Raw genomic sequence first — 27,854 nt, 5'->3', positions numbered from 1 at the left:
GAACAGGACCCTACCCCATCCAGCCCCCATGACTTAAATTCTAATTATACCTCTGTGGGATTACCAGACATAACTGAATACAGCAGTTTCACAAACACCAAACCATGAGTCACCAAGCACGCCATCTAGTCAGTGACTTGGGTTTCAAACACCCAATGCACTGTTCACCCCAAGGCCAGGGTCCACAGCTGGGCTGACTTTTGTGTGCTGGTACCAGGTGCCCCAGGTCTGTAGCTGAGGCTTCATGGGCTTTTGCACCTTACAGAGTGCCGTGTCACTCCACTCCTCAGCGGGGATTGGGGCATGGGGGTCAACTGTGTGGAAGTCAGCTCTGCCTGCTGTAACCCAGGTGGCTTGATTCTATCATTCCATCCGATGTAGAAGCCCTCTGACTCTCATGCACACACTAGACAAGACTTCCTGTAAACAGAGGCCAGAGGGAAGGGGTGCAGATTCACCGGAGCTGTTTATTTCGGCTGCTTTAGGACCTTGTCTTTGCCTCTGTGGTACTAAACAAGGCTATGCGCACTGAAAGGGGGTGCTACTGAGCTGCTACCCAGTCCACAAGGCCCTCACAAACTCCCACAGAAGAGCCTCTAGGCAGATGTCCAGACCCCAGCACGGACATGCTCTGCCCACAGCTGCCTCCCAGGCCTCCAGGCAGGAAAACACCCAGGACCTGACCACGGACAGGGTGCAGGTCACTGGGGACAGCCCAGAAAGGTGAGCAGCTGTCAAGGCTCAGCAACAAACCAAATAAATAAGAAATGTTACCATGAAAACTACACAGAAACGTATCTGGTTCTTCAAAAAACAAATCCAACATAAAGGGAGGGCAGCAGGGCATGTGGGGTGGGGGAGGGGGGCTCCTATCTGGAAAGTGCTCTTCAGGACACAGGGCCTCTGGCGCCTGGCCCTGGTGAAGATGGCATGCAATTTCCTATGACGCTTGGCATAGGAAGTGAACAGCACTGAAGGGAGTCACCCTCCAGTGGGGTATGCAGTCTACAAGTGAGCACAGGGTCCTCGTGCTGGGATCTATCCAGGTGAGCGCACACAGTAGGCACACACACGCACACATGCTTAGCACAGCACTGTGCCAGCTAACTGGGCGGTCACATGGGGAAGGCCTCAGAACGACATGCACCCCAGTCTCCTCCAGCAGTGGGCGCCCCTCAGGCGGCCGACAGGAACGGGAAGAAGAAGAAGTCGAAGGCGAACTTGAGGGCGCCGTGCACGGTGCTGCGCCAGTCCTGCTCCACCTTCACATGCCGCCGGGCCGGGGACAGCTGTGTCATGCAGTTGAGGCAGCTGATGGCCTTAAGCTCGAAGACAGGCCACTTGCTGCCCAGGCGGCCTTCGAGGATGGTACTGAACTCGATGAGGCTGCCCTGGCGCAGGTTGAGTAACACATCCTTGAACTCGCTGCTAGCCCGCAGCACGATGTCCTTGGTGATGTCATCCTCCTCGTGGCCGCGGTTGCCGTTGGTGCCGAAGGGCATGCCCACTGTGATCTCGAACTTGTAGCGGTCGAACTTCTTGATGTGGCAGGGGTGCTTGGCCAGCTGCTTGAGGCGGCAGAGCTCTTCCTCAGCTGTGGACGTGTTACCCGGGCTGCAGGACGGGTAGGCCTCGCCATACAGACAGCGCATCCAGTCGCCCAGGAAGAAGGGGAGCATGTTGATGGCTGACTCTGCGCTGTTGTCGATATCGGTCACCCGGACATACTTGAAGCGGCCTGTCCACGTGACCCTGTGGCCTTCCAGGTGGCTGCACAGGATCTGAGTGCGTGCCATGTTGGTCTCCTTCCAGGCCCGGGGCCCACACAGGAAGCCGTACTGTTGCCAGGTGAGTGTGGAGTTGTAGACCTTCATGCCTTCTGATCGGTACACGTAGAACCAGCAGAAGAGTAGGATGGCTGTAAGCCACACCAGGATGAGCTTGACCATGGAGCTCCGAGTCAGGGACTTGACCATCTCCACCACCGAGAAGCTGGCCTTGGTCCACCAGCGGAAGAGCAGAGGCACACCACAGATCGCCGTGGTAACCATGATCTTGGTGAGGTCCAGGGACAGGAACCAGCGGGCAAACTGCACCACACCCATGAGAGCAAGGCTGGCCACCAGGATGGGGAGGGCGAAGAGGAAGAGGAAGTAGCCGATGGAGGCTCGGACCAGGCCCAGGCCGGTGGACTGGAGAAGGATGACCACGGACAGCTCACACCACATGAAGCATACCATGTAGGGCACTAGGTAGCAGTAGGTGCCCTTGAAGTTCCTCAGCTGAGCCATGCGGAAGAAGAGGTAGAAGAGGTAGACATAGAGCAGGCAAGGGACACTGACGTTGAAGACGACGAAGTGGCCGATGGGCACGGTGAAGAAGGTCTGCCCGAGCACTTTTAGGAAGCGCCCGTCCACAGGCATGGTGGGGAGGAGGGACAGCAGCCCAGCGGCCACCTCAGTGACCAGGGCCCGCCTGGTGTAGGGCTCAGCGGAACTACTCAGGCTCATGTAGCTGGTCACTGTGAAGAAGGCGGAGATGACGGCCAGCTCCGAGCAGGGGATGCAGTCCTTGCTGGCCACGGGGAAGGAGAAGATGACGAAGACGACGGAGAGCAGGAAGTGGGCATAGGGCTCCAGGTGGTTCCAGCCGAAGTTGACCTCTGCCTGCTCCACGTCCAGGTTGGGCTCGAAGCGCAGCAGTAGGTCGGTGAGTGTGCGGAAGTTCTCCCAGGCCTTGCTGTCCTGGAACACCTTGAGCGTGCAAATGACCATGGACACAAAGGAGAGGTAGAAGACCACCAGGGGGATGAAGAAGGCAAAGAAGTCGATGGTCAGGTTGCTGATGATGAAGAAGAAGATGAGGGCATTGATGTGGTGTGTGGGCACGATGGTGGACAGCCAGTGCATGCCTGCCTTGGAGGCCACGTCGATCAAGTACTCTTTGATCTCCATAATGGCATGCAAGGGGTATTTCACCACCTGGGGGAGAGAGAGTGCTGAAGCCAACAGGGACAAGAGCCCCCTGCCCTCTCAGCAGACCCCCCTTCCCCTGGCTCTACCCAAGGCAAACACACCAGCCTGCTTGTCCCCGTTCTGGGCTTTGTCCTAACAGGTCCTTCCCCTAAGAGCATCTCTTCCCCATTGTGCGGTCCACAGTTCCTACAGACCTACCTTCTTTGGGGCCCAGGAGCCATTCTCTATGCCCCCATGCTGGGCTCCCCCAGGGTGACAGCACTCATGCAAGTCTATCTCCTGAGACACTGAGCATCTCGGGGAAGCCGCCTGCTCTCCCGCTTCCCCTCTCCTGCCAGGCTTCCCTCATCAAGACAAGGCAGCTCTGGGCTGCTCATCTGGGACTGCATCTCTCTCCAGGGGAAGGATGTCACCTCTCTGAGCCCATTTCCTTGCCTGTCAAGAAGGCGGTAACCACTACTTCACCAGGCTACTCTAGGCTCTAAACTGAGGTGGAGGTGGCAGTGTGCGCTCCCAGGAGGGGTGGCTGATGAGGTTCAGAGAGTTAGGTGCAAACGGACAGCAGGGCACTATGGGCCTTTCCCATGAAGGGTCAAATCAGCCATCGCGGTGCTGGGTAAAGTCCTGAGATACAGCACCTGTCATATGCACCCCTATGCATGACACATAAGCCTGTCACAGAGAGACATGTGTGCACACTCACCGTATACAGTATGCATGCTCATGCTCACTCACATATGCCCACTTTATACTCACAATGCACAGACACATGCATATAAGCACCCCCACACACAAACGCCTCATACTCTGTGACACGAATCAGCACCTAGTGCAAAGGTCAGAAGATGAATGAGAGGCTGAAGGATGGGAGTCTGGGAGCCTCAGGAGGGAGGTGATGAGGAGACCCCACCATCCAGTGCTGCTCCCACATGCTACCTGTCAGAGTGCCTGCCAGTGCTCCAGAGCAGGCGCAGAACAACCTGGGTCTGCCTCAGTGCTCAGAGCTGCCGGCACTGCCTCTGTCCCAGTGGAGGGCCCGTGAAACCCAACGAAGCTTCTGGAACCCAATGCCCAGGGTGCCCAGTCCTGTTCGGACAGTGTGGTAGGGCTGACCCTGCAGGGGGCCTCTGTGACCAGGGTGTCCTTTCTACGATCCTACATTCTGTCCCCTGCTTCTTCTACCTGAGCCCTTCCCGCTGGGGCCCCGGCAGGCTGTGAACTCAACTTTGAGTCTCCTGTAGAAAATGTCCAAACAAAGGAAAAGAAACTTCCTGTAGCTGGGAAAGCATACTAAGAAATAAACAATAAATAGCATAACTAGGATTATGTTCTAGGACAGGAACAGCAGCACACGCTGTCCACTGAGAGAAACCACAAGCTAGGGGACAGAACGATGGCTGCCTTAACCAGTGTGACAGAGGCAAGTGCCAGGAAGCCACATTCTGCTGAAACCTGAGAGAAAAATGTTCACATGCCAGATTTTCCATAAGTTAACATAAACGTGTTAAAAATTTAAAACACGGGATTTGCTTTTAAGAGGGCACCCTGCAGTCAGGCGTGGTGGCACTTTAATCCCAGCACTCTGGAGGCAGAGGCAGGCAGATCTCTGTAAGTTCAAGGCCAGTCTGGTCTACATAGTGAGTTCTAGGCCTGCCAGGGACACATAATAAGACTTTGTCTTTAAACAAACAAACAAACAAAACTCGCTAAACAAATTTCTTGGGAGATGGCTCGGCAGCTGACAACACTTGCTGCTTTTCCAGAGGACTGGAGTCCAGGCCCCAGCATTCAGATCAGGCAGTGCACAACCACCTGTAACTCCAGTTCCAGAGAATCCATCACCCTCTTCTGCACTCTGTGGGCACCTACATTCGTGTAACATATACATACACCAACACCCACACATGGAAAAATAATAATAATAAATATTTTAAAAGGGCACCCTGCATCCTCAGGTCCAAGGAGAGCTAACTGGCATCTAGAACGTTCTTTGTGGGAGCAACCAGCTTCCCAGGCTCCTGTCATTCTCCCAGAGGACAGGTGCTTGGTTCCCTGTAAGGCATGGAGAGCTGTGGGGGCCTGAGTGATGGCCTAGCCTCTTTACTGCATAGGACTTGTGATGACAAATTAGGAAGGAACCCAAGGGCTGCAACAGTTCCAAACATTGCAGTGTAGTTCTTGTTTATCTCTCGCCATATGTTTTATATCTCTCTCTCTCTCTCTCTCTCTCTCTCTCTCTCTCTCTCTCTCTCAGCTTCCAGACTTGCATGGCACGAACTCATTGCTCTGTGTGTGTGTGTGTGTGTGTGTGTGTGTGTGTGCGCACATGTGCGCGTGCCAGACCAGGACACTGCAGAAGGCGGCACCACAGTGCTTGCACTGAGACACACGAACTAGGGTGCTCTGGCCTCAGTGTCCTCACTAGCTCTTCCTTTCACCTTGGCCCTCAATGGCAAGGGGAGGGAGTGTGACTCCTCTTTGCCAAGAACCACAGAGGACCCAGCTTCCTCCTCTCCTGGTAGGAAGACCACTAGGGCGACCTGTCGGTAAGTGAACGTGACCAGTTTAGGCCAGCTCTGGATGGGCCATCCTCACGGTCACCAGCTCCTCAGCTCAGTCTCCGTGCTACCTTGAACCTCAGGACCTGCAGAGTGACCATCTTTTCTGCCCTGAATGGCTACTGGTCCTCAGAGGTTTCACGTGCCAGCTCCCAGGGCCACAGCTCACATGTGGCTCTTTCATCTCTGAGTGTACTGAACTGGCCTGCTCTCTGGGCCTCTCCTGTTTCTACCTGCAGTGGCCTTCCCCATAGGATCCCCCTCCCTGTAGTGGACCTCTCTATCCTCTGACTCCCGCCGTGGGGATCCTCCCCACACTCTGGTCCCCCTCCCTTGTGGTGATCCTGCCCACACTCTGGCTTCCCTCTCCTATGGTGGCCCTCCCTATACTCTGGCTCCCTGTGGAGCCTCTCCAGTCACTTCCTGCCAGCTGGCCCTGTAAGCCTCTTCTGTCACTGCCCCCTCACTTTGACCCATTTGCTTACTGTAGTTCACATTCTCCATCTTGAATACCCAGAACTGAGGTATGCATGGGTAACAAAGGCCACAGACTACATGACAGTTCCTCTGTGCTTAGAGGTCCCTGCCCAGCCTTGGCTGTGTTGATCACAATGCCCTGACATGCCTGTCTGGGTCAAGTAGCTCAATACCTAGCAATCCTGGCATTCCTGCAAACTAGAGGCAGACACATCTGACCCAGCCTAGTGAGTTGACCTGGGGCAACTCTGTGATGGCCCTGTGGCCACACCCTGTGTCTACACTGAGTCCCAACCCACTGTGGAGCCCTGTCAAGACAGGGCAGGGCACATTTCTGCATCCTTCTCACTTCTGGTGCCTCCCTCCCGCATTCCCACCGTCCCGGCCCACCCTGGTATCTCCCTAATGCAGCAGAACCAGTGAGCAGGCGCATGGCCCAGCTGGCCAGCAGACTGGGTTTCGGAGAAGGCATGTTTGGCATGCCAGGCTTCTGTGCCAGGCCAGAGAAAACTTCTCTACATGGTGAGTCTAAAGGAAGGTCTGGATCCAACCTTTGGCATTTTCTGCTCACACACGCCCTGTGCAGACACTTGATGGCGTGACTGTCACCCACACATGCCTGCACGACATTGCCCCGGCTCTCTGGGTCTCTTCCTGAGGACACTTCCTCACCAGGAATGACCCAAGGGACAGTGGCCCAGCTCCAGGCTGTGTCTGAAGGTGAAGACCTTCCCACCTGTGGCTCCTGAGAGAGGACTGGGGTGCCGGGTGGGGGCCGATGCTCACCTTGTGGCGCAGCGGCAGGTCTTCTGGGCTCTTTCCGGCCAGCTCATCCTCGTCCTCATCATCATCCTGCAGGAACAGGTTGCTGGGGATGATGCCCTTGGCATACTTCTTGGTGATCTCCACGAAGTCGTCCAGCGCAATGTAGTTCTTGGCTGAATGAAGCACAAGAGAAAATGGCACCAGGGCCCCTGGACTGCAAGCCTGCTCAACCCTGATGGCGGGCGGGCGAAGGTGGTAACTGGGGCCCCAGCTGGGACCAGAACTGAATGGGGTCAGGTACAGGACCCGTCCTTGGATGTAGACACAGAAAAGGATCAGTCGGACAGGGAAGAAGTGGTAGGTCTGTCCTCTGCCAGTCCCCACTCCTGCCTCCAGCCTTGGTGACATGATACCCAGCTGAAGTAACCTGTCCCTCCCAGCCCAACACCTGGTGTCCACCTGATCGACCCCTTAAGCCAAGCCCTACTGCCAAGCCTTCATCAGCCCGTATCCCCCACACTCTTTAATGCCTTTCTTGTCCTCCTACCTGGCAGGGCCTCAGTGTGCTAGGGACCAGGTGCCCTGAGGCCAGCCACTGCCCAGCCCCCCATCCAACAGGATCCGAAGACTCACTACTTGCTCTCTGACCCCATCCACCAAGACTCAAGAAGGGGCTACTACCCTGTCCAACAAACTCCACCAAGGGCCTACCATGTGCTTCCATACAAGATTCATGAAGGACCTAGAAGCATCTTCATGCCCCATCCCTTAGTCAGGATCCTGAGGGTCCACTGTATGTCTGTAAACCTCTCTGCCCTGCTGTATCTGCCAAGAGCCTGCTATGCACTGGGCACCGTTCTAAGCTCTGGGGAACACTGCAGACAGGTAAAGGGAAGGCAGCACATGCCTAAGCCTGGGCTCCCGGCCTGCAGGGACGGCAAACGCTGGCTGCATGGCCAAGAGCCATAGCTATGTTGGCCGCTCCCCCTGGGCTGGCTTGGGGAGGAGGCGCCGATGAATTAACACAAGGGGTCCCGGCTGTGAACCCTTCTCCCACCCGCTGAGCCCCACCAGGGATGGCTCAGCTCTCCTATCAGTGCTGAGCAGCCCTGAGCATCCCCCACCCGCCTCGCGCCCATTTTCTCAGGGATGGGAACCTGAGGCCCCTGGACTGCAGACTCCACCCCAGATGGATGGAGTGACAGGCTACGTGGACTGATCTCAGATCTCCTAAAGCACCCCCAGTTATGCATGCCCCCGGCCTCTCTCCCCACCCCACGTGGATGCTATGCCCCTCCCCGCCTGCTTCAACACAAGTCCTACACTGGGACACTGTTCCCCTCACACCTGATGGTTCCCCTCTAGGTCTTGCTAGAACTGTTTCTTCTGCAGAGGAGTGGCCTCCCTCCTTGACCTTTGGTACACTCAGGTAATACCACGCCTCCAGCCTTCATCTAGCAAGAACCGTCTCACTGGGCAATTTCCTACTGCAGCCTGAGGACACACAGTCCAGGTCCCAAGGACTAGAAAATTGTCACCCAAAGGAATTGGACCAAAGTCCATTTAAGCTGGAGATCCTGGTAGGGGGCCAGGCTTAGGATGCACAGGAAGGAGGGGACACTGTGCCCGGCAGAGGGCGGGTAGCAGACGTCAGGGTGGCAGTGCAGGGTGGGCAATGACAGGATGGAGGTACAGGATGGCAGTTATACTCACACTCACAGCTGACCAAGCGCTCCAGCATGCGCCTCTGCTTCTGCAGGGACTTGGGGACTGGGCCTGGCTGTGCCCCTCCATCTGCAGGGAGAGAAAAGATTGGGTACCAGGGCCATCTGGCTGTCCCCTCATGCCTTATGGCCCACCAGGCACAGGTCTTCAGGATCCTGGGCTATCTATTCAGCTCAGGGTCTGGGGTCTTCATCATGTGCAAGGGCCACATCCCTGGGTATTTACCTCTGGACCTTTTCACAGGATGGAAAGCATACCAAGTGGTGTCTCTACTTGGTGATAGGCATAGCCCATCCACTAGGGACTATGGTCATGGGGCTCTGTGTACACCTCCCTCTTTGGCTGGCACTGCCTGCCCTTGACCACCTTCAGTTAATATCAGCTCCCTAGGGGTGAGGACCAGGCCTCTGTCACTCCCTACATCCCTGGTCTTAGGACCAGAAGGAGCTCAGCACACTTTGATCAGTAAATGAACACAGAGTGGTGCTTTTGACATTCTGCCAACACACCATCCACCTCCTCACCATGGGGCCCCACCCCACCACAAGGAAGGCCCCAGACCATGCATTGGGGAAGTGGCTAGCCTACCCTGCTCGTTGACCTGGCCCACGTTCTCGAGCAACTCTGACACGGCCACCTGCTTTTTCTTCTTGGGGTTGAGCTTCCAGTACATGACCAGGGCGGCCTTGCGCACGGCCCGCTCCAGGTCAGTCTCGGAGGACAGTTGCTTTACCTCGGCCTCATTCTCAGAAGTGATGCCTGACGGACAGAGGCATTAGGCAAACCAGCACCCCATACCAGCCCCCAGGCCATCAGGCACACCCCCAGAGGGCTGGAGACAAGGACATGAGGGAGGTTGAATAGGTTTCTTTGGCTCTAGGCAGAATGGACACTTGCCCCAAAGCACATCTGGGCCTAGCCCCACCAGCACCCACTCCCCAGGTTGGAGGTCAGCTGGACTGGAGCAGTGTCTGAGTATCTGATGGGTGCAGGAAAGCATGGAACTAGTTGCCCTTCCTGGCTCGCCCCCTCTCCCATCTCATCCTCAGGAGACCATCACCAGAAGGCACTGCTATGGTGCCGGAGTGCACTGGGGTTCTGATAGGCCAAGTAAAGTGAAAGGGCCCAAGGGCAGCTGGCAGCACAGCAGACACCTCTCCCAGGACCGAAATTTTTCTCCTCCTAAATGCTTATGAAATTTTCCACATGAGCATGGATTTCTTTTTCTACTTAGGAATCTCTCTGTACAGGAATGCTGATCAGGGCAGGGCAGATGAGTCTATACCAACTTCTCTTTCCCACCCTCTGGGGCTGTGACCTTGACCCTGCTCCCTGGTGGCCACTACTCCCAACCACAGCCATGTGGACCACTCTCCCTTGCCCTGGCTGGTCCTGGCTTATTCCACCTGCTGTGGACTAGGCAGGCTAGCTGGGTTAGACATTCTGGCTAGTAGAATTTAGTGGGAAAACCATTTCCCCTCCCCTCCAAGATACCAGTCTGTCAAAGAGAAAAGATTCAGTAAGAAATGTAACTCTGAAAATACTATGATATAAAACCAGGAGAAAAGAAAATAAAGCAGGGGTTGGAGAGATGGCTCAGTGGCTAAGACCATGCGCTTATATTCCAGAGGACCTGAGTTCAGATCCCAGCACCCACCCATGTCAGGAGGTTCAAAACTCCCTGTGGCTCCAGCCCCGGGAGAACCCAATGCCTCTGGACTCTGTGGGCACCTATACCCACATGCATATGCCCACACACAGACACACGTATGCATAATGAAAAATAAAAATAAAGTCTTTAAAAAAAAAGAAAGAAAATATACCAAAATACAGAGCTTCTAAGTTGCAGGGCTCTGAGTAACTGTACCCTCATGGTGTCTGCATGTTCCGAGTTCCCAAGTTCTGTACAGCAATCACAAAAAATTTACAATTTAAAAATATATAACATGTGCAGGCATGGTGGCATGTGCCTTTAATCCCAGCACTTGGGAGGCAGAGGTAGGCAGATCTCTGTGAGTCTGAGGCTAGCCTGCTCTACACAGGGAATTCCAGGCCAGCAAGGATTACGTAGTTGACACTTTGTCTCAAAAAAAAAAAAAAACCCCCCCCCAAAAAAAAAAAAAAAAAAAACCAAAACAAAAAAACAAAGCCCCCCCAACAATAAAACCCACCATAAATAAATAAATAACTGAATAAGAATATATAACAAAACGGAACACTTAGTTCATGAAGTACTGTGACTTCTTCCTGAGGCTTGGAACCTATAGGATACTCACGCTCCGGGACAGCCGCTCCCTCTGGCTGGAAAGACTGATTTCTCAATAGGGACCAGAACCCAGCAGGGGAAGGTGACCTCATTAATTACTACCCGCAGACACCAAGCCCAGGGCATGGAAATGGCCCGGTGTGTCCAGTACAGTGTGTCCAGTACGCAACAGGTTACAGAAACCATGTCTCAGGGCGTGGCGGCTGACAGAACAGAGGGTTGCCTCCCTTCCCACCAGCACTGCAAACCGGGCACCCCGCAGGCAGCTGAGTGCAGCCTAACACAGCATCACCTTTCCTGTCCGCCAGGCACCTCCGAAGCAGTTTCACCGCCTCTCGCCGGCCCTGTTTGGCAGCCAGGATCAACCAGGCCACTGCTGAGCAGCTGTTGAGTTCTTCGTCTGCGTCGTTGGCTAGTCGCAGGTAGTGTTTGCCCACCTGCAAGCAGAGACCCGGGTCAGCCTCTGGCTTCCGGGACCCATCATCTGCACGATGGGGCAGTCAGGGGCCTCCCACAATGAGAGACATGGGCTCTGCACCACGCCTAGCTTCCTGCCCCGGCTACTGTCTGCTGGGTACCAGAGCTCCACTGTGTTTTCAGAATGATGACTGGGTCCATTCCCGCCTCTCAGATCAGCCCGGACTAGGGAGAGGCTGGCCAAAAGCAGCACTGGGCCAGGACAAGTTATTATATTACTTTTGTTAAAAGAATTCTTTAAAAAAAATTTATTTCATTTATTATTTATTGCACCTGTGTATATGTAGAAACAGTGAAGCCAAGAACAAAGATGGCACAGGACAGAGATGCTCTTGCTCCTCAGCACCGGTAGGTTCGGGCCACAGACTGGGGAGGACCTCACAGTTCAGCATGGCCCTGTGGGTGTTCCCCAGCCTTGGGCGGCTCGGGCCACAGGCTGGAGAGGACTTCATGGTACAACATAGCTCTGTGGGTACAAACAGAAATTCTTCCTCGTGACTCTACAGAGCCTTTCCCTCTCCTTGGAGAGCTGTGGGTGGTCACTTGCTTGAGCTACATACATGGGGTCAGGTGGTGAGAAGTCATCACTCTGAGCCCCTGGGATAACACAGTGACATCCCTATACGGTAGGCTGAGTCGAGGCTGGAGACAGAGGATGGGGCCTGTAGTCACTGCCCAGGGCTTTCTGCCTTGCACCTGTGGGGCTCTGGCCTTCCCATGTAAGGCTGAATTTGGGGATCCTCCTCTCCAGCAGTCTAGATTCCGTAACAGGAAATAATAGGAAATGCCAACTGACATGGATGCCAGCGTAGTATTGGGGGGGGGCAGCTCCCACTTGTCCTTGTGGCTGCAAACCAGGACAAACTACTGAAAATTTCTTGACTTCTATTGTAGCCCCAAAGTAGAGCTGCTGATTCCCACTTGCCAGGGCATCTTGAGGACACAAAGTGAGGTAACCTGTTGAAGTCACTGTTCCCGTCCCTTCTCCCTCCCTGCATGCTGGGGTCTCTGACACCCAGTAAGCTTTTCCTGCCTCGGTCCTTCTGCCCCCGACTCTCCTGTACCACACTGCCTGGCATGTAGGGTAGGTTCTCAGCTGAGAGAGAACCTGCCTAGGGAGCGAGCCTGCTGCAGATGGCTGGAGGAGGGCAAGCAGAGAGAGGAAGGACGCCTTGGAGGAGTAGATGTCCAAGACAGAGTGTGAGGAGGACCAGAAGGGTAAACGTGGAAGGTACTGGGGAAAAGTCATCCACAGTGAACAGGAAACGAAACGAATGGCAGGTTGGCACAGGGCAAAAGCACAATCACGCTGGCTCCTACCTCTGAAGAGGACTGACCATTCTCCATGAGCCTCAGGGCACTCAGGCCAGTTAGGCTGAGGCCACATCCTGAGCTTTCCCACTGGACATTGGTCCTCACCTCTGTCTGTGCCTTGGGGTCTCCAGCCTTGGCTTTCTCCAGGATTTCCTCAAAGGGGATTTCCACATCAGCCTTCACAGGACCTTGAGAATGGGGGAGAGCAGAATGTCACAGGCAGGCTTGCCCTCTGCCACTGGAGTGGAGGGTGGATGGGCAGGACGGGCTTCAGGAGACCTGACATTGACCCTTCCTGTACCATCAGGCAGGAAGCCAGAGGCTCAGGTCGAGACAGAGAGGAAGCCTGGGAGGCATCAGGGTACAGGATTTGGAGTGGCAGCAACTTGCTCTATCCCAGGAGTGGTTTTCACCAGCAGCTGGGAGCTCTGTGGGTATGAGGCCTGTCAGCTCAGGGCAATGACACTTCCCAGTGACAGCATGTGAACTCCTGGATCCAGCCTCACCTGAAGTCAACAAACTGCTCTAGACTCTCTAAAGATATATGGACTGGGGGCTGGGGAGATAGCTCAGAGGGCAAGAGCACTTGCTGTGCAAGCAAGAGGACCTGAGTTTGAATCCTCAGCATCCACATAAGAAGCCAGCCGTGGCTGTGGGTGCCTCAACATCAGTGCGCAGAATCAGGTGTCGGGGCTTGCTGGCCAGTCAGCTTAGCCAAAATAGTAAGTTTCAGATTAAATGAGAGACCCTGTCTCAAGGGATTAGGCTGACAGTGATAGAGGAAGACTCAATGTCCTCCTCATGTATGACCCACACAATGCATGCATGCACCACCCCCATCTACCCATTCATGAGGACAAACGAAAAGAGGAGGAGGAGGAGGAGGAGGAGGAGGAAGAGGAGGAGGGAGAGGAGGATGAAGAAGAGGCTGAGGAGGAAGAGGGGGAGGAAAAGGAACAGGAAGAGGAGGAGGAAGAGGAGGAAGAGGAGGAGGGAGAGGAGAATAAAGAGGAGGAAGAGGAGGAGGAGGAGGACAGATACCGGAACTAGCAGGTCCTCTTGGCCATTAGTCCCCATTTTTGTTTTCGCTGGTGCATGCGGGGTTTCTGTCATATGCAACTGATCTTAGGGAACTAAGGAGTCCCTCAGGGTCCTGAACTAACACAGGCTTTAGAAGTCTTCCTCCCATCAATCACAGCCATGAGCAGAGCCATACAGTTTGGAAAGGTTCTCACCTCTGTGGTCTGTGGACAAGGCTCAGCCCATCTATTTTCTGTTTAATAAATCATTTTTATTTTAAGTGTATGAGTCTGTAAGTGTACCTAAAACACACACAGAAGCCAGAAGAGAACATCACATCCCCTGGAATTAGAGTTACAGCTGGTCGTTGGTCGCCATGTGGGTGCCACAACTGAACCTAGGTCCTCAGGAAGAGCAGCTAGTGCTCTTAACTGCTGAGCCATCTTTCCAGATCCTCTGCCCATCTCTTAAGTCAGTCCTCTCTCATGGGCCTTCGTACACTTGAAAGACTTGTGCATGCCACACTAACAGCATTTCTGCTGGCTGTTTACAGGAGTAGAGCCCCTCTGGGACACTGCCCTGTGTGCTGGCACTGGCTCCTTCCAGTCCCGCCTCCAGCAGTTGGCAGGTGTGGTCTACTACACTGGGCCTAATCCGTCTCCATGTCCTGGCTTCCAGCACAGTCCTGCAGCTTGGCAAACTCAGAATGAACAGGGCATGAGTGGATGGGGCTGACGAGGGAGCAGCTGTGAGCAGTGTCTTCAGTGTTAATCTGTCACCCCGTATGCCCTGCACACCAAGCCCAGCACGCACTTGGCCTAACAAATAACCGTACTGTCAGAGCCAGTGGCCTGGCTGGAGCATAACTCTGGAAAGAAGCAGAAGGTGGGGAGCCTTCTTGCGTCAGGAGCAGGACCACATTCAGGGTCTTTCCCTACCAGGCCTGACTGTGCACCAAGCATGCCCAGATGTAGCTGCCACAGCAAACTGCTTTCACAGCACCCAGGCATCTTAAATCTGAACGGTTCTTCTTTAAACTTTTTAATGTGTGATAACTACTCAGAAGGATGCAATCAAACACAGGATCCCGTCCCCAACATACTTCCAACTCCCACTTACCACTCTGGGTCCTTGGCCTTTGAAGTCTCTTTGTCTCTCTCATGACACGCATCATGAGGGGCTGCAGAGACGGGGGTGTGGCAAAGGCACTGTGGGCACATCACTCCTGTGGCCAGAGCACAGGGCTGTGACCTTGCCCAGGGTTCTCCCACAGAGGGCCCCTGGAGCTATCTGACTGAGGGAATGCTCAATACATAGAACAGCTGGGGCTACCCTGGGTCAACGGAGTCTCCAACAGATGGGGAACTGGGACCACCCTGGGCTGATGAGTTCTCCCATGCAGGGTGGCCAGGGTAAAGGAATCTCTCACACATGAAACAGCTGGGGCTGTTTCTCCACACACAGGAAGCCAGCACTGACAGTCCTTCCACAAGGAACGATCAGGTCCGCTCTCAGATGAGGGTGTCCCAAGCACACATGGTATACGGTAGGGCCACTTTGCACACAGCACACCCCAACCTTCATGGCAGTGACACAATCCCTCTACCTTCCTGGCTGGCCGAGCCCTGGGGCAGGCCTGAAGGCAGACAGCTGTCCAGGTCCTAGCTCAATGGCCCTGCCACCAGGTGTGGATGGGTTTGGGTACTCGGGCCCATCACTCCCCCAAGCAGCCAGTTACTGGGCCCAGGAGCTGTAGGCACTGAGCTGACAGACCCTTGTCTTCTTCACAATCTACCCACAGGGCCAGAGAGCACAGTCATGTTGTCAGCTCAGGTGACTGAAGACCTCAGCCCTGGCGGGGAGGCTTCCTGGAGAGGCTGACATTAGAGGCCTGGAATGCAATTAGAAGCTAAAGTAACAAACAAAGGCACATGGCCAACTTTCCAAGACTCGGAAACTGTCCTTGGAGCCTCACCACAGCACAGCTAACAGCACAGTCACAGCACACTCCAGCACCTGAGCCAGGAGGAAGAGTGGCTTCAAAGTTGTTTCTTAACCTGCCAGCACTGTGGTTTAGTGTTGTGACCTGTACCCAGGTCATCAGGGGTCAGCCCCTTGCCCCAAACCCACATCTGTATTTGCCCCTCGTGCCCAACCAGTGTCAGTTCTACTAAAGAGCCCTCTGAGGCCAAGAGGCTTGAGAGACCCAACGGGGACAATGGCTACAGCCAGGCTGGGACGGAGGCTGTCTAATGCCAGAGCCCCATGCTTGACCAATGTGCACCCAGCCAGGGCTGCCGATCTGCACAGCGTTTCCTGGTTTCCTTCCTCCTACTTGGCCAGCAGCCTGTGCAACATCCTAGTCCATAAGTCTCTGGCAGTCAGTGTCAGCAGATCAGACTGAGTGTTCCCCCACCCGACCCTTACCCACTGTGTCACCACGGCTGCCTGGGCCACTAAGACAAGGCTTTGAACTTCTGTTGAGTAGAGTGACAGGACCCTTGGGCCTGAAGCCAGGGATACCTGTGAGGAAGGGTTGGGCTCCTCTGGCTCCTATGGGCTATGCCATCATGAGCCCCTTAGGGCTGGCTGGGCACGGCTAGAGACAACCTGCTTGTGGCCTGGGCAGTGCTGCTGGGGCAAAACTCAGAATGGGTCCATTTCAGTGTTCAGCAAACCCCACAGCTCCCCCAGAGCCACACGACTCCCGGTGGCTTTGCTGCCAGCCCGCATCCCTGGTCTCCTTTCCTGTCTGGCCTCAAGAGCATCCAAGTTTCCCAGTCCTGACCATCAGCAGCAGTTTCCCATGTGTGGGTGACCTGCTAGGACCAGGACCCAGACCAGAAGCATGAGTGCAAGGTTCTATTGTGGGTCCAGGAGGGAACCTGGGAGGCAGCCTGGGAGACAGCCAGAGAAAAGGGACCCCGGAAGTGCTCTGCTCCAAGTCCCAGGTGTCAAAAGGCAGATCAGATGCCTCCTCCAGGGAGCCCTCAGGGCACACTTCTGATGCCCGAGGAATGGGCAGGCCACTCCAGGTGCCCTGAGGAGCTACAATCAAAGTCTGCAACCCTGGGCTTAACCCCAAGGACACAATCATTCATTTATTCCTGTACCTCACTTGCCTTAAAAGAGTCCTAGAAGGCAGTCCTGAGTCTTGGCCCCTCTCTCACCAGAGCCCGGCAGACCCTACTCTGGGGACAGGCAACTGGCTCCAGGTACTTCTGAGACTTTGCAACAGAGGGAGCCAAGGCACCAGGACACAGCGTGTGGTCTGTCCCTGGCTCCCAGTGGCCCATCTGATAAATACGAATTCACAAAGTCCTGCTTCCTGCCCCCCCCCCGCCCAGCTGGGGGTCCTGGGTCCTCAGCCTCCTCATCTGAGCGAGATGTCAACAGTGCTCACCTCCCGGGGTTTCAGTGGGGGCGAAGACTAATGCAGTCAGAGGCTTTAAGTGGCGTCCAGCTGGGTGGGGCTGGCGGTGCTATTTAAACTCCTGTGCTGTACTTACATGTTGGCATTTTGACAGATGCTTGCTTCACCTGTGGACAGGTGAGCTATTTAGCTGAACTCTCGCTGGTAGGTGCTCTATGTCCTGCTGTCCCTGCCAGCAGGGTGGACCTATCGTCTCAGATCAGGGACAGAGAGAGATGCAGCGTGGCCATTAAGGGGTGGGACCTCCAGGCTGCCAACTCATCTGGCTGGCTCTTCCCAGTGCCATGGGAGGCAGACCACACACAGCCCACCTCTGCTTCCTCACGACATCTGAAACCCACAGTCTCGGGTCTTCCTGAGTTACCCAGATTGAGATCCAGCCTTCTGGCCATGGCCTCTGGCCCTGTAGTCACCAGTATCAGAGAATAGGGGTACACATGGAGATGGGCCCAGATAGGGGTCAGGCCTGGTCTGCCTTGGAGGCAAAGCTGAAGAACACAGTGATCTTTTAAGGAAATGCACAGAGCAAGGTGCTGAGGGTGAGGTGGGCTGGTCAGCGTTAGCTGCCAGGAAGCCTCAGCCCATGGCCGACCAGGGCCAGAAACCCTCTGGCTCTGCCAGGGAGACAGCCATGGTAAGACAGGACAAAAGAAGTGGTCCTTGGGCCAGGCACCGAGTTCCTCACACGGGCCTGCTGAGAGCAGTCAGGACTTGGCCTGTGGATAGGCTGGTGCATGGTGGTACATAGCAGGTGGGCACCACTGGTCTGGGTGGAAACACTGCTGGGTTGGGGTGGTCATTGAGGCTGCTGGACTCTGTCATTTCCTGGGGGGAAATAGAAAATGCCAAGAGCCAGAACTAGGTGACAACCAGGATTGGGGGTAGGACCCGTCAGTCATACCTACCACCCAGTTGTGTGTGGTGTGTCATGTGTAGTGAGGGGGTTTCAGCACCTATCTGGCAGTAGTGGAGGCCCACAGAAGTGTCCCCTCCACAAATCACGGGGCACCATAGACTTCCCTGGGGCAGATAAACAATCTGGAAGCGAGGCCACCACTCAAAGCCTGTTTCATCCCCAAAGATACAGATCTCCTTCTGTGACCTGCTGTCCCGGGAGGCTCAGTCAAGCCCAGCAGAGGACTCCATGCACTGGGGCACTGTCTCAAACAAAACTGAAGTGTATACAAGTGTCAGGGCAACAGAACTAACCAGAGGGGACGTGCCAGATGCACAAGGTCCGGGGCTCAAGTCACTGCTAGTCAGTGACCATCATGATCATCATGAGGACCACCAGCATGTCCTCCCAGGTCACGAAGGGCCAAGTCCATTCTCCATACATGGCCCTTGGTGCTCCTTTCTGATAAGTTCCTGTCACTGACCCCGAGGTTCCCCACAGGCCCAACCCTGACCTGTGTTCCTGGCCTCTAACCTTTGCTGATGCTATTCCTGGTGCTCAAGGCCTTCCAGTGGCCTCAACTGTGTCACACAGTGTTGCCCCCCCGCACCGTGTACAGGGGAGGACACTCGTTGCCTGACAGTTACAGGAAGGAGCCTGTACTGTGAGAACCAGCACTGGTTCGAGAACCCAGAAAGGACAGCAGAGAGCCAAACCCAGCTACTGCCCAGTGCAGACACATCCAGGGAGACCAGAGGCCAACAAGCCCCAGTGTGATCGCACCAGCCAGGCCCTGCAAGGCAAGGAGCGCCACACTCTAAACCCGCATCCCTCACACTACCCACCATGTCCCAGGAAAATTCTAAGCCAGAGGCCTGAGTAGGACCTGTTCCGGAGGCTTAGTTTTCACCCAGCAGAGGGTCATGAGGCCAACTTAACTGCTCCCAAAGTGGCAATTGTTTTTAAATTAAGAAGCCAGGAGCTGGAGAGATGGCTCAGCGGTTAAGAGCACTGGCTGCTCTTGCAGAGGACCTGGGTTCGACTTCCAGCACCTACATGGTGGCTAACAACTGTCCGTAACTCCAGTTCCAGGGGATCTGACACCCTCTTATGATCTCTGCAGGTATTGTACAATATGGGTGTACTTACATACACGTAGGCAATATACTCATACACAAAATATTAAAAAACAAATAAGTAAAATATTTTTTTAAAAAGAAGCCAGACAGAGAACAGCTTGCTGAAGCATAAACCACTTTGGAAACTTTCATTCCTATCAGCTCTGTAGCAGGTAGCAGAGAAATACGTGGTCCCTCCTGTGGATCAAGATTGGAAAGTGCCAGAGACAGGAGAGCTTATGAGGAAGTGGCATGCTAATGTGTGGGATGAAGGAAGGGGCAGTTCAGGACAGATGTTCCTCGTGGCCAAAGGGGAGGTGGGGAAGCATGGGGGCCAATCTGGGGCAGGGTGCAGAATGACTCTGGAGAGTAGGTGACAATCCCCAAGATAAGAAATAGGGTTTTCAATGAATACCCAGGTCACTCTTAGAACTGGGGGTCCGAGCAGGGTTGGGGAGTAGGCAGGCTCTACTGTGAGCCTCTCAGGGCCTATGGCCCACCTTGGAAATGAGGCTGGTGCACCAGGAAAAGGGGAAAGACTCAGGGAAGGGTGGCCGCACAGCTGACACCAGCTTTGGGTGTTACAGTCCCAACTCTAGGAGTCCCTCTAGGTCCCTGGGCTACGTGCCCACCTGCTTCTCTAAGCAGTTGTGGGCTGGGGACCAACCACAAGGATTCCTGGTCCTGCCTTCTTACCAGCTCGGCCGGCTCCTTCTCGGGTCTGTGTGTGTGTGACCTGAGGCTCCATCGGGGCAGCTGCTTCCCCAGCACTTGGTCCAAGGTTGGGGTCAGTCTGGGGTCTGGAAACTCTAGGCACATCGCTCCTCTCCTGCTCCAGCGAGGCGGTGGCATTGAGCCGAGACCGGACTTGGGGCTGCGTCATAGATGGAAGTGGTGGGCCAGAGGGGCTAGGAGGTGGGGTGCCGGAGTCCATCTTGCCTGTAAGCAAAGAGGAAGGTCTCGTCACACACACAAAGGTCCCCAAACCAGCCTACTGATGAGGCAGAGAGTTGGGTGTGAGCAGCTAACCTCTGGGACCTCACTTACCTTGACCCCCCACAGGGCCACCCAGCCTGGACACTACTCATCAAATCCATAGCTCAGTACCCTGTACATCAATCTCCAGGTCTGGCCCGACATCTTGGGCCTTGAATCTCTATCCCACCAGGTCAAGCCAGGTGACCTCGGGCTTGCATGCCCTCATCTGAGAAATGGGGTGCACTGAACACTGGGCCTGACCAGGAGGGCTCCAATGGGAACCTATACAAGTCACCCAGCATCTGTGAAGGTGACGTTATCTGGAAAGACAGGTCTCTGTAGATGTAACTGAGCTGAAGCTCTTTGAATGAGGGAGGGTCTTACCATAAGTCCACACTGGCTTACAGTGGCCCTAAGTTCAATGACAGGTGTCCTTGTAAGAGAGAGACACAGATACAACTTGTGGAGGCCACATGAAGATGGGCCAGAGGCTGAGGTAACACAACTGCAAGGCACCATACCAAGGACCTGCTGACCACCCAGGAGCTAAAGAGGTAGGAGTGACCTGCAGTCTCCAGAGGGACAAGGCCTGGCCACACCTTGACTTCAGCCTGCTTCCAACACTGCAGACAATAATACTTGGTTAAGACACTGGCTTACAGTGGGATCTGTAAGAGAGTAACACCCTGGGGCTGGAGAGATGGCTCAGCAGTTAGAGCACTGGCTGCTCTTGCAGAGGATTAGGTTTTGGTTCCCAGTACCCACATGGCAGATAACAACTCATAACTCCAGTTCCAGGGGATCTGACACCCTCTTCTGACTTCCATAGGCATTGCATGACACGGTTGCACACACAAACATGCAAGCAATACACTCCTACACATAAAAATAATAATAATAGCCAGGCATGGTGGTGCACGCCTTTAATCCTAGCACTTGGGAGGCAAAAGCAGGTGGATCTTTGTGAGTTCGAGGCCAGCCTGGTCTACATAGTGAGTTCCAGGACACCTGGGGCTATAAGGAGACCCTGTCTCAAAGAGACCAAAATAAATAATAAATAAATAAATAAATAAATGAAATATTTTAAAAAGAGAAAGTAACACCCTGCTAGAGGGTTCAGGTTAAACAAATGCTGGGGAGGGTACAACTGGTGAATCAGAATTGGAAAGCAGCTCTAGGGCCCACCTTCCAGTCACAGGACAGAAGTCACAGGACCTTACACCCCAGCTATTAAGGCATATTAGCACACAAAACGGGTGATGAAAGAAGAGATTTCTAGAATAGCTTGGAGAGCAGTCAGTGTGGGACACAGGGTAGGTCAAGGGGAAAGAGCTTGACCAGTCAGCAAAAGGGCATTCTGTGCTGCTTAGCAACATGGAAAACAACATGTCATGGTAATTAAGGCAGCCATGAGCACACAGACCCTGGGGGATCTGATGCTTGGAGAGGCTTTGGGGGACTCAGACCCTAATACTGCTGAATCCCCTGCACACTGTGGGGTATGGGGAGACTGTTCTGCAGATTCCCAAATGACCCTCTCCAAACTCTAGTCCATGTCTACCTTCTTCATCTTCGAGCCACCTTTGACAAAACAGGCTAGTGAGGCTGTCCATCAGGAAGTTGGGGCTTAAGAAAGATTTCTTGGTCCTGGGCCACTAGTTGTGTGGTCCTGTCTCTCCCCACCTCAGCATCCTCATCTGGAACTAGAGTTATCACTTCATGTTCAGGGTGACTGGGAGGACAGAAGACCCAAGACTAAGTTGCAAGGGGGACAGGGTTTTAGGCCCCAGCTCTGATCCTGGCCCAAGTGGCTACCTGGTGGAGACCTGTTCACACTGTGTCACTGGAGAAGTCAGAAACAGACCCAGGTCCACACGCTACTCGCAGACTCTTCCATTTCTGTTCTACCCCCAGCTACAAACAGGTCCCACAGATGGGAGCCAAGGAGCAAAGCAGATTTCAATCTAACGTTCCTCCCTCGCAGGGTTGACCCTTAATTTAATTTACTTTCTTATTTATGTTTTTTGAGCCCTTATTTTAAAACATTCCCTAGGGATATTTAAGACCAAAAACATGGCCAAGCCTCGTGAATCTGCTTGGAAATCAGCACAGGGCTCGGTTCAGGCTTCCCAGAATGGCAGTGCCTGCAAACCTGTCAGCTAACTGTATGTGCATCCTTGTGGGGGTGTGCAGACCCTTGTGGGGGACACAGACCCACAGGATAACTACACATGGGAACAGATAGATAGACCCATGTGGGCCTGGGGACCCACAGGGACACGCAGATTCATGTAAGCCTTCAGATTCACACACACAAGGAGACACACGGAGTCCTTGGGGTGGGCTAAGATAAAGGGCTGGGGTCTCGGCACACAGAGCCCATCAGACAGGTCACCAGATTACCTCAGACTCTAGAAGGGTCACATGACAGCCACTTCCTCATGTCTTGACTGCCACAAAACAGGTGCTACTGTCAAAAAAGGCAGAGGGCAGCTTCCCCGAGACTTATAGCAGAATGCCTGTCATCCAGCAAGAGCTCTGCCCGGTCCTCACATGCATGTCCCGTGGGCTCACAGGGCCCAGCAGGAAAAAACACACTATCCTAGGTCATGGACCCTTCAACCCTTGCCCGTCTCACAGACCTGACACTGAGGTCCGGCAAGATAGAGGAGCAAACAGTTCTCAGGCCGAGGCAGGGTTCAAATCCACTTCTATGATCCCCAAATGTCACCCAGCACAATGCTGAACGCTTTGTACACCCTACACCTCTCCAGGGTCCCTCCACCAACACACTGGCTGTGCTTTCACAGTACCAGATAATGGCTGTCTTTCCATGACACCAATTGTTGCCACCACACCTGTACCCCAAATTGCCCTCCTCCCTGGAGCCCTACCACCACCACCATCTCCATCACCCAGGCTGCCAGGAGAAAACCCCCCAGCCTTCAACTGCAGTCGGAGTGTTCTGGCTATCTCCCCGAGGACCTAGGTAAACACCAGCTCTCTCGGGCTCCGTGCAGCCCTCTGTCATCTGTAGGGGGAGGAAAGCAGCTTCCTGACAATTGGACACCACTTCATCATCACAGGTAAACTCCCTGCATCAGTTTTCCTACCTATCCAGTGGGGACAACAGCATCTACATCAGTGGTAGAAGAGAAAGCCACCTGCAAATTGTAGAGCATTAAAAAAAAAAAAAAAAAAAAAAAAAAAAAACCTAAGTGGGCACTGGAATGACGGTTGAGTTGGTAAAATATGTGCCACGCAAGCACAAAGATCTGAGTTCAAACCCTCCACATAACCAAGCTGGAGGGTAGCTGTGGTGTATTCCTGTTATTCCAACTCTAGGTAGGCAGAGACAGGCAGATCCCTGGAGCTCACTAGCCAGCCAGCCTACACTACACTTGGTAAGCTCCAGGCCAGTGAGAGCCCCTGTCTCAAAAAACAAGGTGGATGGTGACTGAGGAACAATGCCTGAGGTTGACCTCTGACTTCCACATGCACACGCATTCACATGCACACACAGGAACACGCACCCACCCACCCACCCACACATACAACCCTGAGTGGTAACTTTCCTACATGTGCAAAACATCTTATGAAAGGAAATAAAATGTCAGGGAAACAGGCTCTGGCTGGCTCCTGGGTGTAGTACCCTGCAGTCAGAGTAGAACTATTCAAAGAAATCTGTAAGTAAGACAGGATGGATGGGAGAGAATTAAGTCTCAGCTTCCGGAGAGCTGGCCAAGCCTAGTTTGGATCAAAGAGCTTGTTATTTCAAAACAAATGATTTCTGGCATTGTTGACCACAGGGATGACCAGAATCAGACGAGCCTGTGGAGACCTGGACACGGAGGGGAGGACCTGCCTGGTGACCATGCCTTCCTTCTCTGCCTCGTGTTGCCATGAAGACAGGGATGTACCTCAGGGCATACACTAGGGGCTGAAGTACTAGGCTGAAACCTGCTGTAGGACAGCAGCTGGAAGCTGATGTGGTTGGGTGAGCTTAGGCACATCTCTCCCCAAGGCTAGGAATCCCCGGCTGTAGAACCAGAGCCCTGTCACCCAGCCCTGCCCCCAGCTCCACTCTGGCCACAGTGGTGGCTTGGAACCCATCATGGTGTAAGATCCCCAAACACAGAGTGGCTGGCATTCTTTCTCTGTGAACACCAAAACATATTTTTAGCCCATCTAAACATAAATGCCAGCATCAAGGGGCCAGGCTGAGGAGCGGCCACCCCCAGAGAGGGCCACCCAGAAAGGGCTGCCTGACAGCTCTATAGAGGCCTAGGGAGACAGAACTACACAGAGGTTAGCCAGAAGGCTCTAATTCTCCAGGCCAGCCCCATTCTGTTCTGCAGGAGACAGCACCACCCTCTGAGGGTCCTTAGAAATGCACCCCCCCAAGCCAAGATGGCCAGCGTCTCCACCTCCTCAAAGGACTCATGGGAGGAGAAACCTTCAGGGTTTATACACACAGACGTCTCCCACAGTGACACACTGGGATCCAGAAAGCCCTGTGATGGAACCCTCCACCCCCACATAATGTCCACTGCAGCTATTAACCATCATCTTTTTTACAAAGGTTAAAAGACAGAAACAATGTATAACACTGTTAAGCAGGAATTAATCAGAATAGGTTATCATCCCTGCTCTATTTAGAATGAAAACAAAATTTATCTGAAGAAAAAGGATGGAAGAAAAATGCCCCTGCCCCAATACTCTGGGTAAGGGTTATGGGTGACTTTATTTTAGCCTTTAAAAACTTATTTTCTTAATTTTCTATAATGGATGTGAAAAGTTTGGGGAATTAAAGCAAAGTGTTATTTAAAAACCCACCTGTGCCTGAGCCCCAGGAACTGGGCCCAGTAGGCCCCTGGCCTACAGTGTCTACTCTGGCCTGGCCCGACCCAGCTCTCTGGCACAGGGCTATGCCTCAAGACAAGGGCACAAAGCCCTTGGTGGCTCCCAGGTACCTATTTTTGCCCAGAGTATTAAGTCCAAACCAAGGAACAGTCTAGGTCTCCCGGTGTGATAAGTTCACAGGAGCAAAAGGGGGCGTGGACTGGGAAGGATTGGGGCTCCAATCGTGGACAGCCACAGTCCAGCATCTGTGTGGGTCAGGAGGCTGGACTGAGGCCTAGCTCATGCTGGGGACTGTCCAAGAGAGGATGCTCCAGTCTTTGAACAGCTCAGTCTTAAGAAATGTGGTACTTAGCCAGAGACAGAGAAGGCACGGAGACACAGGGGACAGAGGAACCTTCATTCAACCAGAGAAGGGCCAGGCTAGGGTCTCTGTAAGAGCCTTCAGGACAAGCAGGGCCGGGGGGGCGGGGGCAACACAAGACTTCCAGCAGCAGATGTGCCTATAACCAGGGGATGGGAAGCAGGGAGGAGACAGATATATATTGGTTCCCAGGGCTTGAGTGAATGCTGGGCTAGGAGATGATCCTGGTGCATAGGCCAGAGGAAAGGGGACTGTAAGAACCATTGGGGGTGCTTGGAGTCAGGGTCAGATCAGGAAGACTATGGGGGAGGCTGGGGGCTATCCAGGCAGATGAGGGGCCTGGACCAGGGCAGGCATGAGGTATCTGGGAAGCCAAGAAAGATAGAATTCACGACTGGACCAAGAAGCAAGGGTACAGGAGCATGCTGGCTTGTGGCTGGGGTGGCTGCAGTCCCCTCCCTGAGGAAGGAGGAAGGGGTTGCCCAGAGCACAGAGCAACCTACCCATGGTCTCCCTGTCACTGTCACGGACAAAAGCAACCTACCCATTGTCACCTCTGTCACTGTTAGAGACAAGGGCATGTTTGGCATCTGTCACACAGTGTAGGCATTTCTGGGGCCAAGACTGAGCTGGGTACCCTCTGTGGTCAGCCCCGGTCCCTGGGAAGGGTTAGGAGAAGCCGGAGCTGGGGAGTTCTCATCAGAGAGAAGGCGAGGGGACATCTCCAGCCAGTCCTCTGTCTGGAGAGGTCTAGAGAACATGCAGGAAGGTACTAGAACACAAAGGTAATAGAACATTTTTCCTTTGAAGACAGAGGTCAGCAGGTGGGGAGGATGGGAAGTGGGGCCCTTGTGCTGGGGGCGCCTTCCAGGGGCTGCCAGGGCCTAGAGCACAGCTCTGAGCTAGTAGGGATGGATCCTAGGGAATGGAAAGCCCCAGCCAATCACCAGGGGTCATTGTCCAAGGTGAGGGAGTCTGAACTGCACTTGCTGGGTGGGGACCAAGGTTTAACATGGGCTCTGTCCATTAGCTGCACGGTCCTGGACACGCCCCAAGTCTACTGAGCCTCAGTGCTCCCAGGTCAAATGGAAAATGTAATTCCTACCCCTGGGACTAATGGAGTCGGGGGGGTGAAAGGGGAGACAGTTTCAAGGAACTCAAATGTTAGCTCCTTGGACTCTAATAACATCAACTAACAGAAAACTCGGTGAAAGTATGCAGCTCCATCACACCCAGAAGAGCGTCTCCAAGAGGTTTCCAGTCAGGACTCCAAACAGTTCTCCAAGAGCTCTGTGTGTATGGAGCTGGGGGCACATCACAGCTGGTTCCCACCAGGATGGGTCACACCAGGGACTGCCTCTGTCCTCTATGTGGACCCGGAGGGGAAGAGGAACAGTCATAGGGTTCCTAGGTGGACTGATCTCCCATGGACGGCCCCCCCCCACCCCACCCCCAGCGATCCGGTCCGATGGCGAGGGAAGGGCATGACGGGGCAGCTCCGGGAGAATGCGCCGGTCCTGGGAGCCACGGAGAGGGGACGCCCCTGCCGTCCGCGACCCCCAGCCCACGAGCCACCGGGGACCCTTGTGCCACCGCAGTGGGGAGGCTTGGAGGCGGGTGCGGGCGATCCACGGGCTCCGGGGATGGCTGGGCGAAGGGCGCGCGGCCCGGGAAGTCTGCACCCGGCCAGGGCAGGGGGCGTCTCGGGCTCCGCGGGGCTGCGAGACCCCCGGCCCCCCAACTTCTGGCAACTTGGAGCGGACTTGGGGCCCGGGCTACCCATCAGGGTATACCAAGGCCCGCGGCCGGCGGCCGCCTCCCCGCGCTCAGGACCCTCCCCAGGCCCTGCGCACGCATGACCCCTGCGCGCCGGGTCCCCACAGAAGCACTCACCGGCCGCGATGCTGGGCCTCCCCGGCGCGCAGCAAAGTTGCCCGGGAGCCGCGGGGAGAGCTGGGGCCCGCGGAGCCCTACGCCCGGGAAGGCGGCCCTGGCCAGGGGGCGGGCGAAGGGCGGGGCCTCTGCCGTCCTCCACTCCCGTTGCGTCCCGGGGACCTCGACTCGCTGAGCGGCCGCCGCGCCAGCCAATCACCGCGCACCTCCGCCAATGGTGGCGCGCCTCGCCTGCTGCTGCGGCTTCTCCCGGAGCCTTGGGGACGGATGGCGCCGGGAAGGCGGGTCCGACCAGCCCACGGCGAAAGCGTCCGAGTGGACTGGACCCTGTCCCGCCCCCTTGCCGCCCCGCCTCCAGGACTTCCCGTCTCCGACTCGGGCTGCGGAGCCTGCTGAGTAACAACAGGTGGTTGCACCCACGGGCGACACTCGTGCCACCTCTCACCCGCCACTGCGCCCTGGGTCCCCACCTTCAGATTTCAGGATGGTGACCCTGGCTACTGTAATACTGAAGGCGCGAGCCATGGGCCAGACGCCTTAGTTCAGGTAGCTCCCTGGTATAACAGCCAGGACGGAAAAGTGTAGCCTGTGTGTAAGTGTGCAGGTGTCACCAAGTACTGCTTTAAAGGCTCAAAGTCAAATTCAGAGAAGCACGCTTTTCAGGAGGTAGGTATGGGGATCGTTCCCAAGTAAAATTAGTCCAGATGGTAACGCCAGGCTCAAGCAACTGGAAGAC

The 27,854-nt window shown here is 54.7% G+C and overlaps 1 protein-coding gene across 1 annotated transcript; it reads right to left on the bottom strand.

The window, feature by feature from the left end:
* Window positions 1–447: 447 nt before the first annotated feature.
* Window positions 448–27,235, bottom strand: Wfs1 (wolframin ER transmembrane glycoprotein). Its single transcript, XM_008853797.3, has 8 exons — window positions 27,119–27,235; window positions 19,720–19,962; window positions 12,663–12,745; window positions 11,059–11,203; window positions 9,089–9,259; window positions 8,489–8,569; window positions 6,797–6,948; window positions 448–2,981 (listed from the first exon to the last, which is right to left on the bottom strand). The coding sequence occupies exons 2-8, from the start codon at window positions 19,955–19,957 to the stop codon at window positions 1,176–1,178; spliced, it is 2,676 nt and encodes an 891-aa protein (XP_008852019.1). The 5' UTR covers window positions 19,958–19,962; window positions 27,119–27,235; the 3' UTR covers window positions 448–1,175.
* Window positions 27,236–27,854: the final 619 nt, after the last annotated feature.

This window comes from Nannospalax galili, unplaced genomic scaffold (genome assembly GCF_000622305.1).
Source record: "Nannospalax galili isolate Female #2095 unplaced genomic scaffold, S.galili_v1.0 scaffold2927, whole genome shotgun sequence".
In the NCBI taxonomy this organism is placed as follows: domain Eukaryota; kingdom Metazoa; phylum Chordata; class Mammalia; order Rodentia; family Spalacidae; genus Nannospalax; species Nannospalax galili.
This window is presented reverse-complemented; position numbering and strand designations above follow the sequence as displayed.

What these genes read in the sequence shown, in the direction of transcription:
- Wfs1 (XM_008853797.3), bottom strand. Translation starts at nt 19,957, where the DNA reads ATGGACTCCGGCACCCCACCTCCTAGCCCCTCTGGCCCACCACTTCCA. An exon ending in AGAAGGAGCCGGCCGAGCTG is followed by an intron (nt 12,746 to 19,719) that starts GTAAGAAGGCAG and finishes CCCATTCTCAAG; the next exon opens with GTCCTGTGAAGGCTGATGTG. An exon ending in ACCTGCCGCTGCGCCACAAG is followed by an intron (nt 2,982 to 6,796) that starts GTGAGCATCGGC and finishes TCTCTCCCCCAG; the next exon opens with GTGGTGAAATACCCCTTGCA.